This window comes from Condylostylus longicornis, unplaced genomic scaffold (genome assembly GCF_029603195.1).
Source record: "Condylostylus longicornis isolate FDR11 unplaced genomic scaffold, ASM2960319v2 ptg000026l, whole genome shotgun sequence".
In the NCBI taxonomy this organism is placed as follows: Eukaryota; Metazoa; Arthropoda; class Insecta; order Diptera; family Dolichopodidae; genus Condylostylus; species Condylostylus longicornis.
Window position 1 is genome coordinate 169,076 of NW_026577995.1, and position 13,601 is coordinate 182,676.

The following is a 13,601-nucleotide window of genomic DNA, read 5'->3' on the forward strand; positions in this document are numbered from 1 at the left end:
CCTCTCCACCCTCCCGCTCTTATAATATAATAATATGTTTTTCTTTAAATTTTTTTTTTGTTTTCCTTGAAATTCGCCATTAATCTCTGTTTAAGCAAGCATATTACGACAACCTACTTTCTATTTTAATCCAAACCATGTTATTTTTGATGTTTAGAGAGTAGGAAAATAATACAAGTCATAATTAGCATCAAATATCAATACACATTTCTCGATTTTTTTTTTTGACACTGACAGTATCGTTCGTAAACATAACTCTCAAACCAAAACTGAAATTGGTCGGTAATTTGTGATATATGTAAGTATATCGCGTGAACATAGTAAATGTTGCGATATATTTATATTTATAAATGAATGTTGGTAATCTAGTACGTTCACACACATTGCTATGAGTGTAATTGTGAAATTAAATCACATTGTTATGAAATTATTAAGTAGCGCAATAAAATTTTATGAACTGTTTTGCTTTTGTACAGTAGATACAGTAGTAATAAAAATGCATACAATTACGTACATTTTTGAAGTATTGAGTTATGCAGTTACAGTATGACGTTTATAAAAATCTTTAATATGTACATAGGTGTAAATATGTATGAAAACTGTTACCCGTTTGAAAAATGTCAAGGAAGTTTAGGACGAAGCCGTGAATTGCTTATACAAATAAGTTTTGTAACTATTTATTTTATAAACATATTTATGTAGGCAATTCATTCATTTATGTACAAATTTTTACTTAAAATAAATTTATATTATAATTAAACAAAGAAAATTATTTTTTTAAGGGACGGGAGCGATTTTTGCAAACATGGCTATTATAGCAAGGCAACAAGGACTTTCGTCAGGTGTTGTTGGATTTTTATTTACAGTTCTTAATTTAACAGCAATGATATCACGTCCAGCTTTTGGTTGGTTAGCTGATCGTTTTAAATTACACAAATCTATTTTTATAACTATGCAAGGAATAACTGCATTATCATTTTTTTTAATTTATTTTGTGCCATCATTTCCAAGTAATGTAACAGTAAAAAGTGATGTTAATAATACAGAAATAATTTTTTGTCCAAGAAATCCAGTGTGGGATAATTGTTTTGAAAACCGAATTCAAAATTATGAATCGAAAGTTTTCAAATGCCATTTGAATTGTAAGCCTGAAACATGGATGAAAAAAAATTTTTGTGGTTACAAAAATTATGATTGCATTTCGAATATGAAAACTTTTGAATATGAAATTTTTATTGATGTGAGAACAATTGAGAAGAATGCAACCTGTTTAATTATGAGAGAATTTAAAAATATTTCATATTCAAATGCTTTTGGATATTTTGATGAAGCACCATTGTATGCAAAAATATTGGATGTAAACTGTGAAATAAATTGTGAAGATCATTTTTTGAAAAGTTCTTTGGTAAATAGAGGAGCTCTACCAGATGATGAAATCATGAAAAAATATGAATTCTGGATTTTTTCCGGATTATATTTATTTGGTTATTCCGCTGCTTCTGTAGCGGTTAGTATGGCTGACACGTTTTGCTTTGATTTGCTAGGAGAGGAAGGCCATTTATATGGAAGACAAAAAATGTTTGATTCAGTCGGATCAGGAATTGCTTCAGTTATCACTGGTGTTATAATTGATGTGGTTTCCGGGAAATCTGTGTTTAAAAACTACACGATTGTATATTTTTTGTGTTTAATATCGATTTCTCTTAACATGCTGTCTTCAATGAGGCTAAACGTAAGTATTTTTCGCACATATCGTTTTTTTCATATTTGATTTTTACCGACCGTATTGTGTATACAATAGGTAGGTTATGTGATGGCAACAAATTTTGCATATCGAGTTTTCGGTGGGAATGCACTTCTCCATAGTAGGGAAGTGTAAATAAACTATTTTTAGCAACCTGTCGGTCTGTCGGTCTGTCGGTCTGTCGGTCTGTCGGTCTGTGTGTGCACGCTTGTATCTCAAGTTCTACTGAACCGATTTTTATGAAATTTTATATGTAAGTTTATTTCCACCATGGCACGGATCGATCAACTTTTGGGATATATCAGGCCTCGGGAACTGCACTTTTTAGCGGGCCTGTTTTACATTTTTGATCATTTTAAATAAACTATTCAACCGATTTGCTTGAAATTTCATATATAAGCTTCGCTCAACCGGCCGCAAAACCTCCTAACTTTTGGAAGAAATCAGGTGTCAGCAACTGGACGTTTACTACGGGCCAAATATAAATTTTTCTGTATATAAAGAGAAATAATCAACCGATTTCATTGAAATTTAATATTTAGGTTCTTCGTATTAAAATAATGAACATATAAATTTTTTGGAAAGATCAGGGCTCGAAAACTGATCTGCGGGCCGATTTTACATTTTTCACTATATCTACGGAACTAATTGATAGAATTACTTGAAATTTGATATTTGAGTTCTGGTTGTTACCAAAACTAACTGACGAGCATTTCAGGGAATTCGGGTGGCACAAAGCGAAACTCTACTAAGAGCCAAATTTACATTTTTCTAGGTATGTTAACTATAAGCTTATTAATGTCCTAAAAATTGGAAAGAGGTAATTAACAGGCATTTTTATAATATTCTGTAACACTTTCACTTAACTAGACAATGCACAATGCGGTCGGTTATGTGCTGACCACATCAGATTTTTTTTTACTTATATGCAGTGCTCGAAGTGAGGCGGGATGGAGTGGGATGCCATCCCAGTACTTTTAAATAATTGGAAATCTATCCCACCACTTAATAGGAGAGAAAAATGCGTTCCGGAACATGTTTTTCAAATTTAAGAAAATTTTCTAATGAATTTTAAAAATTTTTTTAATAAAAAATTAAATACATATATGTAATTTTAAATAAGACCAATTTCAAATAGTAACGTATAATTTTTTTCTATTAATGAAATTTTCGTTACTACATAGTAGTATATGCATTTCTTTGGTAACAATTTGCACAGTTTTTGATTCAATTTTTAGTTGATTTAATTTTGGAGTTATTTTTTTAAAAAATAACTAAAATAATACTTTTTTTTATTTTTTTTTTATTTTTTTTTTTACCATCCCACCACTTTGAGTATCCCACTTCGATCACTGCTTATATGATTAAAAAAGGGAATGCTTGCATTTCATTTGAACATTTAAAGTATTCAACTTGAATTAATAAGGATTCATTGATTATAAGTTGCAATGAGATTATTATTGACGGTGTTTCTATTGTCCTTACCTCCCTCGATTACTTGTATACGATAAAATAATATTTTATACGATTTGATTAAATTCGATTTGTGTAACAGTGTGGATCTCTTAAAATGACAGTTAGAAATTATCGTAAGCAGTTCTTTTTTTCTATATATTTCTATAGCTAATTAAACTAATGCTAATCTTCTATATTGCTTTATAGTCAGGTGTATTATTAAATTTTATTAGGGTTATCTCTTCTTGAATTTTTATTACATCGTTTGATGTATTTTAATTTAATTTTTTTTTTCTAGTTTACTCAATCTAAGAAAATTAAGAATATTATAAAAGATGTTGGAAAATTATTTAAATCAATAAAAATAGTAACATTTTTCTCTTGGTGTTGTTTTGCTGGATGTTTCTCAGCAGTCGTTTGGAGTTTTGTCTTTTGGCATTTAGAAGAATTATCAGATGAAATCACCCAAAATGAATGTAGCGGAAATTATATTAAAACATTGGAAGGCTTATCTATGTTTATACAAACATGTTTTGGTGAAATACCAGTACTTTTTTGGTCTGGATATTTTTTAAAAAAATTTGGACATGTAAATTGTATGCATATAATTTTTGGAGGATTTGTAGTGCGGTTGTTTTATTATTCACTTTTATCAAATCCATGGTGGGTGTTACCAAATGAGTTATTAAATGGTGTAACATATGGTTTGTTATTACCAACTATGATATCTTATGCTAATTATATAGCTCGACCTGGTATGGAAGCTACAACACAAGTAAGAAAATCGTTTAGAATTTATATAAGAAAATTTATTGGATTAATATAATTTTTTAGGGGCTAGTTGGAACCTTTTTTCAAGGTATTGGCGTTTCTGTTGGTAATTTTTTAGCAGGAACTCTTTTTGAATTTCTTGGTGGAAGCGTTGCATTTATGATTTTTGGGATTTTAGCATTAAGCGCATTTATAATTCATATTTTAGTTCATGTCATTTTAAAAACAAAATTTTTTTAACGTATTAAATTAAAATTTTTTAACATTCAGAAAATATTTATTTTAATTTTTGTAATTATTTTTAATAAATGTTATACATATATAAGAATGTTATACATATTATTTTTATTATGCTATTAATAATGTTATACATATATAATTAAATATATATTTGTTGATTTGAAGGAACTTTTTATACTGATTATAAGTTCATAGTTTCACGTTATAATTATAAGTAAAAATAAGTTCTGATGGAAATTGAACCACGTATCAAGCGTTTCTGGGGGTTTCGCCTTTGTGGTTGTTATTTATTAAAACTTACTTTAATGCTTGACTTCATTAATTTTAAAGGCGAGCCTGTAAGATACCGGAGCGCCTTAATTATCTTACTTCACTGGAAATTTTTATATTTATTTTCAATCAATTAAGCTTATGTTTTTATATTTTTTGTTTTGCACGACACTGCATTATATTAATGGTTTTCAAAAAAATAGACTTTAAGCTTATTATAACAAAGAACTGGTATTACAATAGGGACTGCTTTTATTTTTAAAATTTCAACTTGAAACTCTAACAGTCATAAAAAATCATCGTAAAGAGAGCCTTTAATTAAATTTTAAGAATGTTTTGTTAAATGTTTTGTGTGAAATGTAAATACTGTACATCAATACTAGGATGCACCGTTCATCAGATTTTGTTATACTAAGTGTCATACCAAAGTGATTATAAAGGCGTTATAATCCTATGCTCGTCATATGCAGTTCCGGCGTTAAAATTATAAAGTCGCAAATAAGCAACTATCATTTTAATACGCAACCAGCTTCATCATTTATATAAAGGGAAAGAGAAAACTATATGTATATGTACAAGATTAATAAGAAGGAGACGGAGTAAAATAAGCACTTTTTTTTAATTTTTTTTTGGGAAAGTGCTCCAAATACAATGGTGACCACACTAAAACAAAATAGGATAAAATACTACAAACCTACTGATCAACACTGAATAATGAAAATGGAAAATGCTAAATTTCCATTTCCATTGAAATGAAAATGATAAAAGGATATGAAAATTCAATACTAAAAAAAGGCAGTGGAAGAAAGACTGGGATGAATTTGCAATTCAGCTAAATAGTCTTGGGCCTCCTATGAGACAAGAGTCGGAGTGGAACAATATATATTCAACAACAGAAGCAAAAACAGTGTACATATATATGTGCTGTGTTCTGATTCAATAATTTTGATTCTAGTGTACTTATTGTTTCTTCAAGAATGACTGCAACAGTTGACTAGGCAAGTCCTAAATTGAAATTGTTGCCCACAACCATTTGGTAGCTGCCATGTCATGTAGTTTCACATTAATTTTAAAAATATTTTAATTACGTTACATGCAAAGAGAAGAGATATAGTTGATCGTGTCAATTTTGAGATAACCCTACGAATGAATGATTTTAAAAATTATATTCTGTGATAATATTGCCACATTGTGTCACACGACCTCTTCTTTTATTGTGATATTTTAAACATTTATACATGGTAGTTACCACATCAACTCTTACCATCTCAAAGATTTTTGAAAAATTTCAGTCCTGAAATTCCATAGTCTCCATAATAAACGATAAAATGACTTTCGAAAATGTATGGCAGCTTCCACCATGACTCAAAAAATTTGAACTGGTTTTGACTCAAGCAATTTGAAACTTCAATGGTGTAGGTTCTATAATTTCCTAGATAATGTCAAATAATTTTGGGTCAGCTATCCGAACCACTTCTTCGATTACATCCTATTTAAATAAGGTTTAGGCAATGAAATTTTGGTGAGCTTAGCTTAATTAGTTTTTGAGTTATCGTTCGGACGCAGGGACAGAATTCGAGGCTGATCAAAAGCACACTCTTATGACCATTAATTTTTAAAGTTACAAAGCGTATGCAAATTAATAATACCCTTCGAACCTACGTTCGTACCAATATAAATAAACTGTACAACAATACTATCATGTACCGTTCACCAGATTTTGTTATACTTAAGTATTATTCTAAAATAACGTGTGTAAGATCGGCGTAATATACAATAATAACAGGCAACTATTGCTTAGATCAATCATTAAACATTTCGTCGAAAGAGCGTAATTAACTAATTTTCATTATAAAGTCGCGAATGAACAACTGCCAGTTTAATAAGCAACAAGCGTCCACATACAGACCAACACTGGATAACGCAATATCCTACTAACGTGGATCTTTCTTGCCACAGTCAGTATCATGATAGCGTCAGATCATACGGCTCAACACATATATAATTTCTAGAAGAAGCTAAACCCTACAGAAGGAGCCACTATGCCCTCCTACACAAGGTGATGGATAAACTACGGTTCAACAAATTCTTTTGCTTAGAATTCGCCCACCAGACCAGTAATTATATTTATGTATATGAGTTCCAAAATCCAATCGATATAATCAATTAATATCCGAAGATTACGCACTATGCTCATCCTATTCAAAACCACTTTAATAAAGCTGTAATCTACACCAAATACATACCACAATCTAAAATTATGATTAACTAAGTAAATATTAATTAAATATTATGAATGAGAAAGAAACACATTTGTTAGTATATCAAATAACATAGTATAACTAAAAATTAAGTACCTGATATACATAATTATATCTGTTATAATAAAAATGAATAGACAATATGTTTGTGTGTAAATAATTAACAACAATTAAAAAAGTGTGCTAAGATTTAAGGGTTTTTTTGTTTTACTCATTATTTTAGAATCTTTAAAAACTGTTGCTCATTTTATATCTGCTCTCATCTTAGAGATTATTTCATTCAAAGTTTAAATTTAAAAATTATGAGACTTCCTTGTTATCTACATAATATATACGTATTATCTCTGTAACACAAGTTAAGAGCGGTTTTATATAATACGGTTTATTTAATTTATATGATGATTTCAGTAGTTGGAATATTAAACTAGAAAATAGTTTTAAATTTACTTGTTCTGTTAAAATTATTTAAATTTACAAAACAAAATAATGCCGAACAATTTATTTTCTTCAATAAATAATAGGCTTTTGCCAATGAAAATGCATTATTTTTTATTTCATTTGGGTAAGTTACGAACAAATCTATTGTAAATTAAAAAAATAATTGTGTTTGAAATATTTATGAATAATATAACAGAATAATATAACAATCTTTTTTTTTATCTTAATTTATTCCTAGCGGGAGCATAGGGCTGGTGCATGATTATTGTAAATAACCATGAACCAGTTTTTGACGTCATTGAGTTTTACTAGGTAGGTGACAAACCTAACGAATTTATTGTTAATATAACAGTTTATATAGCAATTGCGCTTCTTGACTAATAGGATTTATCCATGACCTTATAATAAGCTCAAGTGCTGTTTATTCTAGCAGTAATTTGATGTACAAATTGCCTATGACTTTACGTTTCAGCATTTTTTAAACGTTATGAATTTGTTAATATGAGCTGAGCTATAATATTCATCTCTACGACAAGAACAAATTTGTTCTATTGTGAAAGAAAGGTGTTTTAGTACAATTGTTTGATTGTCATTGTTAAATATTTGATATTTAAATGTTATCACTTAGACTTTCTACTTTTTACCTACCGCATTGCATTCATTAAGAGAGGTTATGTGATTGCACCAAATTTCTAATTTGGATCTATTTAAGTGTGTGTGTGCACGCGTGTAACTCAAGTTCTGCTAAACCGATTTTGTTAAATTTTATTTTTAAATTTCTTTTGGTTATGTTACGAATTGATTTACTTTAAGGATGCATCAGATCTCGAGAAATTTTTGAGGGCCGATTTTACATTTGACGCGTACCTCAATTTCCTCGACATTTATATTTTAAATTCAGGGTGTTAAAACAATCAACTTATACATTTCTTGGAAAAATCAGGGCTTGAGAACCAAACAAGGAGTCGATTTTAAATTTTTCTTTATATGTATGGAACTAATTGATGGAATATAATATTTGAGTTCTACTTACTACCGAAACTAATTGACGAACTTTTCAGGGAACTCAGATGACACAAAGCGAGACTCTGACAAGAGGAAAATTATATTTTTCTAGGTATGATAACTAAAAGTTTACTAACATTTCTTAAAATTGGAAAGAAGTTTTTAAAAGGCATTTTCGGTTATGTGCTGACCACATCAAATTTTTATTTTAAAACTGTTTGTTTTTCAAAAAATATAAATGAAAATTCTTATAACGTAGCCGTGAATTGCCTACATAATATATATAATTTACAACTACATGTATTTAATGTATAAATTTATGTAGGAAATCATAGACTCCTATAATGTACTATAATAATAATGAGAATAAAGATGTCTGTGGAGGAAATCCACGACAACTTAATTATTTTACATATGTGTTTTATGTATATGTTTATTTATGTGTATATAAGAATACAAAATTTTACTTAGAATAAATTAATTTTACAATAATACAAAAAGAATTATTTTTTCTAAGGGACGGGAGCGATTTTTGCAAACATGGCTATTATAGCAAGGCAACAAGGACTTTCGTCGGGTGTTGTCGGATTTTTATTAACTACGCTCAATTTAATAGGAATGATATCACGTCCTGCTTTTGGTTGGTTAGCTGATCGTTTTAAACTACACAAATCTATTTTTATAACCATGCAAGGAATAACCGCATTATCATTTTTTTTAATTTATTTTGTGCCATCATTTTCAAGTAATGTAACAGTAAAAAGTGATGCTAATAATACAGAAATAATTTTTTGTCCAAGAAATCCAGTATGGGATAATTGTTTTGATGAAAGAATTCAAAATTATGAGTCGACAATTTTCAAATGTCAATTGAGTTGTAAGCCTGAAACATGGATGGAAAAAAATTTTTGTGATTATAAGAATGATGAGTGCATTTTGAATATGAAAACTTTTCAATATGGAATTTTTATTGATATGAGAACAATTGAAAAGAATGCAACTTGTTTAGTTATGAGAGAATTTAAAAATATTTCAAACTTAAATGCTTTTGGGTATTTTGAAGAAGCACCATTGTATGCTAAAACTTACGATGTGAACTGTGAAATAAATTGTGAAGATAATTTTTTGAAAAGTTCTTTGGTAAATAGAGGAACTCTACCAGATGATGAAATCACTCTGAAGTATGAATTCTGGATCTTTTCCGGATTATATTTACTTGGTTATTCTGCTGCTTCTGTAGTAGTTAGTATGGCTGACACGATTTGTTTCGATTTGCTAGGAGAGGATAGTCATTTATATGGAAGACAAAAGATGTTTGACTCAGTTGGATCAGGAATTTCTTCAGTTGTCACTGGTATTATAATTGATGTAGTTTCCGGGCAATCTCTGTTTAAAAATTACACAATTGTGTATTTTTTGTGTTTAGTATCGATTTCTCTGAACATGATATCATCAATCAGACTAAATGTAAGTTCATAAAACAATTATTTTCGTTGTGTGGTGCGTGGAGTGGGGAGTGCGTCATTGTTTTTCTCGTGGATATAATTTAATGAAGCTTTCTATCTTACAATACAAAGACCGCTTTTTTCTAATTTCTTGCAAAATAACATTTAAAAATTTTGGGACATATCTTTCCCATAATGATCATTCTCTATTTTATAATAGTTACGCGTTTTTTTGCTTCAAAGGTTTTAAAAAAAAGGATTGTCTCTTTTTGATTTTTTTGATTTTAAGTAATAACGCCCCATATATTTTAATTCAATTTTTAATTTTCTAGTTTACTCAATCTAAAAAAGTAAAAAATATTATAAAAGATGTTGGAAAGCTGTTCGAATCAATAAAAGTAGTTACATATTTTTGTTGGTGTTGTTTTGCTGGAATTTTTTCAGCAGCCATTGGAAATTTTCTGTTTTGGCATTTAGAGGAATTATCAGACGAAATCACACAAAATGAATGTGGCGGAAATTATATTAAAACAATAGAAGGTTTGTCTATGTTCACGCAAACTTGTATTGGTGAAATACCAGTATTCTTTTGGTCTGGATATCTTCTAAAAAAATTTGGACATGTTAATTGTATGCATATAATTTTTGGAGCATTTATAGCTAGATTTTTCTATTATTCACTTTTATTAAATCCATGGTGGGTGTTACCAATTGAATTATTAAATGGAATAACTTATGGTTTATTATTGGCAACGATGGCATCCTATGCTAATTATATAGCTTTACCTGGTATGGAAGCTACAATACAAGTAAACAAATTTTAAATAAAAAAAAATGAATTGATTAATTTGAAAAACAATTAAATATAATTTTTATAGGGATTAGTTGGTGCACTTTTCCAAGGGGTTGGAGTCTCAACTGGTACTTTTGTAGCAGGATATTTATTTGAATTTTTTACTGGAAACATTGCCTTTATGATTTTTGGAATTTTAGGTTTAAGTACATTAATAATTCATGTTTTAGTTCACGTAATCTTTAAAAGTAAATTTTATTAAATTAATTTAAATTTTATGGTTATATATTTGTCACTTGTTTTTTTTTTTGAATTGTTATTGTTAAGTAATTATTTAATTTTAAAGCAATAACATTCAAATTTATATAACAATATAATATTTATATTTATGTGTATGTTCAATAAATGATATACAAATCTTTTAAAATTTATTCATTGGCAACATTCAATTTAGTGTTTTTTAATGGAATAATTCCATTGAAAAAATGAAGAATAGCACTTAATATTTTTCTCTGAATTAATCCGGTATCCAATATAAAAATTATTGCACTAATATTATTATTATTTTCTTATATAATTAAAAAACTTAACAATAGTAAATTCTAAAATAAGATAAAATTCAAATCCAGCACACAATTATACAGTCATTTTACCAAAAAAACAAGCTTTGAACTAAAAAGTATTGCACTAAATGACTAATATTAAATATTTCGCGCCAATTATCGTTACCAAATTATTAATAGACACTATTAAGCAATTAAATTTTTGATATTGAATTCATGATGAGAACAATTCAATTGAAATCAATTAAAAAAATAAACAATATTTACTAAAAACTTTTTGGTACACTAACCTTCTTAAGTATTTGAATGACTATAAAAAATTTTAATGGTTTTGCATGTGCGTCAACAATTCATACATGCTGAAGCTTCTTGTTTTATACATAATTGAAAATTTCAATAAACTTAGATATCAGGTCTATTAGGAAACATGCATTGAATGTACTACCAGTTTCTTTTAGACGCATCATTTGATTGACTGTTAGATAAATGAAAAATAAAATTTGAAATTTAAAAATTTTCTTAATATCCTGACTAATATCGCCTCAGGTGACGAGTCTAACAGAATATTGGTGATAAAAACATTTGAATTATGTTGACCAATTGCCGTACAGTCTGTTAAAAAATTTTCATATTATTATTTATTCGGTGTTTATTTAGGAAAACAATTCTTTAGAATACTGATTAATTAAAATAATTTATACACAACGTACATTATACTGGTATCTTATTTGATCTAAAAACAAAAAATTATAGAAAATGTTTTTATTTGATTAATTATGTACATAAGTGTAAAATGAAGAAGAATAAACATTTTTACTAAAAAAAAATTGTACTACACTCATTTTTGTAGTCAAATTTTGAGACAATAATTTGAGAATTCAATTTTTTCTCAGAGAAAATATGATAAGAGATCTTTGATAAATCTTTTAATCTATTTTTATTGTTATTCGTAGTTTACATTTGACAGTAAGCAGTAGGTTTTAATTGTTTAAGATTTTATTAACATAATTGTTATACGGTATTATTAAATAAAAATTTAAAAGATGATTAAAAAATTATTTCCATCAATTAATACAAAATTATTACCTATAAAATTGCATTATTTTTTATTTAATATAGGTAAGTTTTAAATTTAAAAATAATATGATTTTTGTTTTATTTTAATTTTAGCGCTGATAAGTCATCTATTACAACATAGAATCGATTAATATTGTTTCTTTAATCTTATTCCGTTTTAATAATTATCATTAATATTGTGTTTACTTAACTACTAACAATTTCTAAAATTATTATATAACAAACTTAAAATTAATAATTAGTTGAAAAAATTTTAAATTGCTAACATTTCGTAATATCTAATATTGTTATACAAACAATATTTAATTCAAATTCGTATACTTAGTTATAAAATGTGTTTGTAAGAACAAATAAATACGCATAAATAAGATCAATTAGTGTATTCGATTTCATATGTTAACAAATAATAGTATACTTAAAAGTATACTATTTATTTTAGTAGCAAAAAGAGAGTGGAAATAGAATTGAAACCGTTCAACTCTGTGATAGTTGTACGAATGAAAGATTAGCACAGTGCTTTATACAATATTTTGGTTGTTGTTTTTTTGTATAAAACTTATACAATGGCAATGACTTTTACCGAAAATAATGATCATATTACCATATTCATTTGTGCAAATCTTAGTACTGTATAACTGTAATAGTTAGTACATATTTTCTGATATATGATCAAATAATTTTTGAAGTTGTATAGCAGTTAGTACAAAGAGTCAAGTATTTTCAACGGCTTTAATTACGAGTATTATACATAACAGTTTTAAATAAAATACAACTTTGACAATTTTTAAAAAATTATAAAATAACTTTTGAAGCCTTATAGCAGGTACCCAAAGCACTGCCTCCAATTTAATTCAATAAAAATGGGATCTGTTATTTACCATCATATATCATTTGTGAAAATCAGTTTTATTTAGCTCAATTAATTTTTAAGCAGTCGCTAGGACAGACATGGCTCAAAATAAATCAACTCCAAATTCGATGCTGAGAAAAAATATATGCGCATGCCTATTTTCGACTGTTTCTCAGCAGTATAAACGGGATGCAAATTATTAATGCACTTCTAACATACTTTCGTGCGGGCACTTGTAACTTATAACTATATGTGGATCCATACGCATAAATGTTTGTTGAACATACGGAAATGTATTCATATTAAATTGCTTAAAGAAGAGCCTCACAGGCCGGAAAAAATTTTTTATTCGTTTTATTATTCTATAATTTTAGTTCTGAAACTGTTAAATGACTTTTGCTTTAAGTTTTCTGTTGCTTTAAGTTTAAAGATGGGTCAAACCAATAGTTTGTATTGTAGTACTTTTCCCTTCGACAAGTGAAAATTCTGCTTTTAAATGCGCAGTCTATGTATTCGTATCACACTATTAAAATTATTTTCATTCATATACAAAACTATTTCTAGGATTGCATATATTTAGGATGATGCATATATGCAGTCTTCGAAATAAAGCAAAAATTAATATAAAGTGGTGTTAACATAATGCTCGATTTTAAGGTTTAATTGTGTGAGTTAAGAAAAATAATTAT

General features: G+C 27.8%; 2 protein-coding genes across 2 annotated transcripts; both read left to right on the forward strand.

Moving 5' to 3' along the window:
* Window positions 1–805: 805 nt before the first annotated feature.
* LOC129607023 (uncharacterized) lies at window positions 806–1,771 on the forward strand. Its single transcript, XM_055517713.1, has one exon. It carries the CDS (start codon window positions 806–808, stop codon window positions 1,769–1,771), a length of 966 nt encoding a protein of 321 aa, XP_055373688.1.
* A 5,394-nt stretch (window positions 1,772–7,165) lies between these two features.
* Window positions 7,166–10,684, forward strand: LOC129607024 (major facilitator superfamily domain-containing protein 6-like). Its single transcript, XM_055517714.1, has 4 exons — window positions 7,166–7,303; window positions 8,702–9,651; window positions 9,962–10,438; window positions 10,508–10,684. Exons 1-4 carry the CDS (start codon window positions 7,228–7,230, stop codon window positions 10,682–10,684), a joined length of 1,680 nt encoding a protein of 559 aa, XP_055373689.1. The 5' UTR covers window positions 7,166–7,227.
* Window positions 10,685–13,601: the final 2,917 nt, after the last annotated feature.